Source organism: Lactuca sativa, chromosome 4 (assembly GCF_002870075.4).
Source record: "Lactuca sativa cultivar Salinas chromosome 4, Lsat_Salinas_v11, whole genome shotgun sequence".
Classification (NCBI taxonomy): Eukaryota; Viridiplantae; Streptophyta; class Magnoliopsida; order Asterales; family Asteraceae; genus Lactuca; species Lactuca sativa.
In genome coordinates, this window is record NC_056626.2 from 299412272 (window position 1) to 299415800 (window position 3529).

At 34.0% G+C, this 3529-nt stretch overlaps 1 protein-coding gene across 2 annotated transcripts; it reads right to left on the reverse strand.

Annotated features, from left to right (window-relative positions):
- Positions 1-380: 380 nt before the first annotated feature.
- On the reverse strand, positions 381-3322 carry LOC111897306 (uncharacterized). Of its 2 annotated transcripts, none has more exons than XM_023893262.3 (5): positions 2909-3322; positions 2402-2452; positions 1877-2010; positions 1692-1783; positions 381-689 (listed from the first exon to the last, which is right to left on the reverse strand). In XM_023893262.3, the coding sequence occupies exons 1-5, from the start codon at positions 3209-3211 to the stop codon at positions 649-651; spliced, it is 621 nt and encodes a 206-aa protein (XP_023749030.1). In that variant the 5' UTR covers positions 3212-3322; the 3' UTR covers positions 381-648. The 2 variants fall into 2 exon arrangements, with proteins under 2 accessions (XP_023749030.1, XP_023749029.1); XM_023893261.3 differs by having other exon boundaries at positions 381-700; positions 2909-3321.
- Between the last annotated feature and the right edge of the window lie 207 nt (positions 3323-3529).

Sequence of the window (3529 nt, forward strand, 5' to 3'; positions counted from 1 at the left end):
ACTTCATAAATGATTCCTGTAGTAATGAAATGATGAAAATACTCTTCATTTAACGGACAAAAAAATAACGGGGTTAGCAATAAAGATCAATCGTCAAAAGTTTTGAAAACATAGAAATCATCTATGAAAATTTTAAACCATGGGTACTAAATTTGAGATCCCGTAAACCATTTGTTTTTTCTTCTTACAATTATGTGCTTTAACTTCATCAACTTCCTTAAAAAAATCCAAGAATCCATGACACAGATACATAAACAAATAACTTCAACCATTAAGTCCTTGTCAATATCAAATCATTACTTACCTCTTTACTTTGTTTGAATTGGGTTATATAAATAAAAAAAATTAAAAATAAATAAAAAATAAAAAATACACCATGGTTTTAAGGACACGTTCAACAAGTTTTAGGGCATTTTCTGTTAAAAACCGGGTTGTAAGATCAAGATATGTCAAAATCCACTCTGAATAAGAAGTTACATCAAGAGCTTATATTAAGCATATATGAGTGTTTGCTCATCTTATCAAGCTTTTGACTTTGCTCGAGATATTAAGTACTTAATAGCTACTTTGGAAAATTGGGTAATTGTGAAAAACATTTGCATGAAAGCACGACTTTTCACAATGTTTTCCCGTATTCCTCTTGCTGTTTTAGCTACCACTGGTCCTGTGGATTTCATTGGAACCATCACCTGCATTGATGCTAAGTAAAGATGATGTAAAACTTAGCTCTTGTTTCTTTTCGACTTAATGGACTTCATGTGGATATGACTTAATCTTTGGTTCTTTTACAAAATGTAGAAAGAACGACTTAATAGCTAAAATCAAGAAAAGGAGATTTTCTCCGTAAGTTTTAAGACCATTTTCAACCCATAATACATTTTTTTGCACCAAAACGTATATTCTTCTTTTTTTTTAACTTATATAGATTTTCAAAAATACCCATTACAATTGTTAGTTTTTTTGCAACTTTTTTGTTGCGTTAACTTTATAAATTATATTAACACACAATTATAACCAAATTAATTAATTAATGTAAATTTATAACATAATATTACAAGTGGTTTTGGTTTGGAAAAAAAGATGGTGCAAAAAATGGGATTTGGTGTTGGTTGGAGAAGCCCTAACTTTTTTACAAATTTACCCTTTATTTGTTATTTGTATTTTTTTTTATCCGGACAACAATGGAAAAAAAAAAGTGTAAATTACACGAATGGTCCCTATGGTTTAGGGTAATTTACGTGTTTGGTCCCTAACTTATTTTTTTAACATGGAAGGTCCCTACTATTTGTTTTTGTTACGTGCTTGGTCCCTATCTTACCTAAAATGACTATTTTGCCTTTATTTTTTAATTTATTTAAATAAACACACCCCAACCCTACTTCCACCTTATTTAAATAAGTTAAAAAATCAAGGGCAAAATAGTCTTTTTAGAAAAGACAGGGACCAAGCGCGCAACAAAAACAAAGTGTAGGGACCTTCCGAGTTAAAAAAATAAGTTAGGGACCAAACACGCAAATTACCCTAAACCATAAGGACCATTCGTGTAATTTACTCAAAAAAAAAAGTAGTTGGATAAAGTGTTAAATGAATAAATGATATTTGTATTAAAGAGAGAGGAAATGACCATTTCACCCTTGTGTGTAGGACTAGGAATGATGTTGAGAATATATTACTAACAAATAACAACTAACCTGATGGATTCATGTTTGTCAATCGCCTCAATCTTTCCTCAGCCAAACGAACTGCACGGGTGGAGCTTTTAACACCTTGTGTTATCTCCTGCCTGCAGAAATATCAGAGTTGACTATGCTGCTTGTTTCTTTTTTATCCAGACATAACTTAATGGGAAAAAAAGAATGCTAATGCTAATGCTAACCCTAAATCACTGAGCTCCATTGTTAAGTCACTGATTTCCATTCCTGATAAACGAACAGCAGCCATTGTGTCAGGAAGCTCTTCCCTAGTAACATCAAGCAGTTTTTCAAGAGATTCTGCTGCCCTTTTAAAAGCCTGAATTCAGTCAACCAAATTGGAGAGTCAAAACAGGAGTAAATGGTCAACATATTTAGCCTCAAATTTCGTTTGCTTTTGCTGCCCACAGAAAAGATGGGACATAGACTCGTTCTTCATCTCTCGATTGTGCAAAAGACGTTAATGCCCTCCTCGTCTATATCATTAGAAATAGCCTAGAAAACGTGTTTCTTGTGTAAAAAAAGGTATTTGTGTCATGTTTATCAGCCATGTGTTGGTGCAAATGAGACAATGTCAGGACAAACAAAGATTATCACACTCGAGTACAGGAATTATGTTAAAGGATAAAACTGGAAAACTATAGTAGTATATGCTAGTTGTAAATGATTGTAAACAGCAAGGTAAAAAGTTCAAGATTCCAAGAACTAACCAGAAGTGTAGGAATTGCAGAGCAGAAAAGCCAAGTAGCTGAGATCGCTGTCTGCAGAATAGGAGTTAATGACTAAGGAGTTATAAATAGTTAATGATCAAGACCTAGCATCATATCAGTTGAAACACTTTTCTCTCTGAATTCCTTTATGTTTGACAAAACTCATATAGATTTTGTAAATCAAAATGTAGCTCATTTTTTTGGGAATTGAAGGGTTACACACTCACTCTAGGCATCTACAGTTAACTTAATTCACATCAAAGATGTAAACCCCAAGCACAATTCCAATTCACAGCCAATTTTGTCACCAAAGGATTCACGATTATCATTTATAAGCATTAGGGGAAAACAAACTCAGAGGCCAGCATTCTTGAGACACAAATACCCACAATCACAGGCCCTTAACTTGAAATTCATGGAAAATGAAATCCATAGTAATTTCAAACGATAGCAAATTATTTGAAGAATTACATTGCAAAAAAAAATAGAGGAAAGATAAAGTGATACCGCACAAGCGATGAAATTGAGGACGAGGATGTGACGTTGGGTAAGGTTCCATTGCGATAGCGAGGGAAGCGACGAAGGTGGAGATCCTACGGAGGAAATGAAGGTAGTGGAAGAAGCAACAGAAGGCTCGAACGAGGACGAAGTGGTTGAATTTGTAGAAAGAGAAGCGAGGCGCCAGTTGTGCGGTTGTCGACGGCGGAAGTTGGAAGGATGGAGAGTGACGGCGTTGCCGGTAAACTGTTGGCCGTAATCCAGTTTGATGGCAGGGCACGAAATCCGCCGCAGATTCAGTGAAGTGATCATCGTCTAAACTCTGGAATCACCGGAACGAGACGATGCTGATTAACACGCACATCAATGGTATCGTTTATTTACACTTTCAACCCTCATGTAGTGAGCAAGTTCATAGGACTCTTTACGAGATTGAACAAAAAGTCGATAATCCAATAAACTATTTAATCATCCATTTCATAAAGTAAATTTTATAAAATTACAACAATTTGATAAATTTCGAATAACTTTAATAAAAAAAACTTTGAATTATTACTATTTTATAAATTTATTCATTTTCCAGCACAGTTTGTATTATTCTGCAAAAATACATATTAAATAACGAAAAAT

Coding starts and splice junctions, on each gene's coding strand:
- LOC111897306 (XM_023893261.3), bottom strand. CDS start 3,211: ATGATCACTTCACTGAATCTGCGGCGGATTTCGTGCCCTGCCATCAAA. Junction 2,453..2,908: donor TCAATTTCATCGCTTGTGCG/GTATCACTTTAT, acceptor CCTATTCTGCAG/ACAGCGATCTCAGCTACTTG. Junction 2,011..2,401: donor CTGCAATTCCTACACTTCTG/GTTAGTTCTTGG, acceptor GACTGAATTCAG/GCTTTTAAAAGGGCAGCAGA.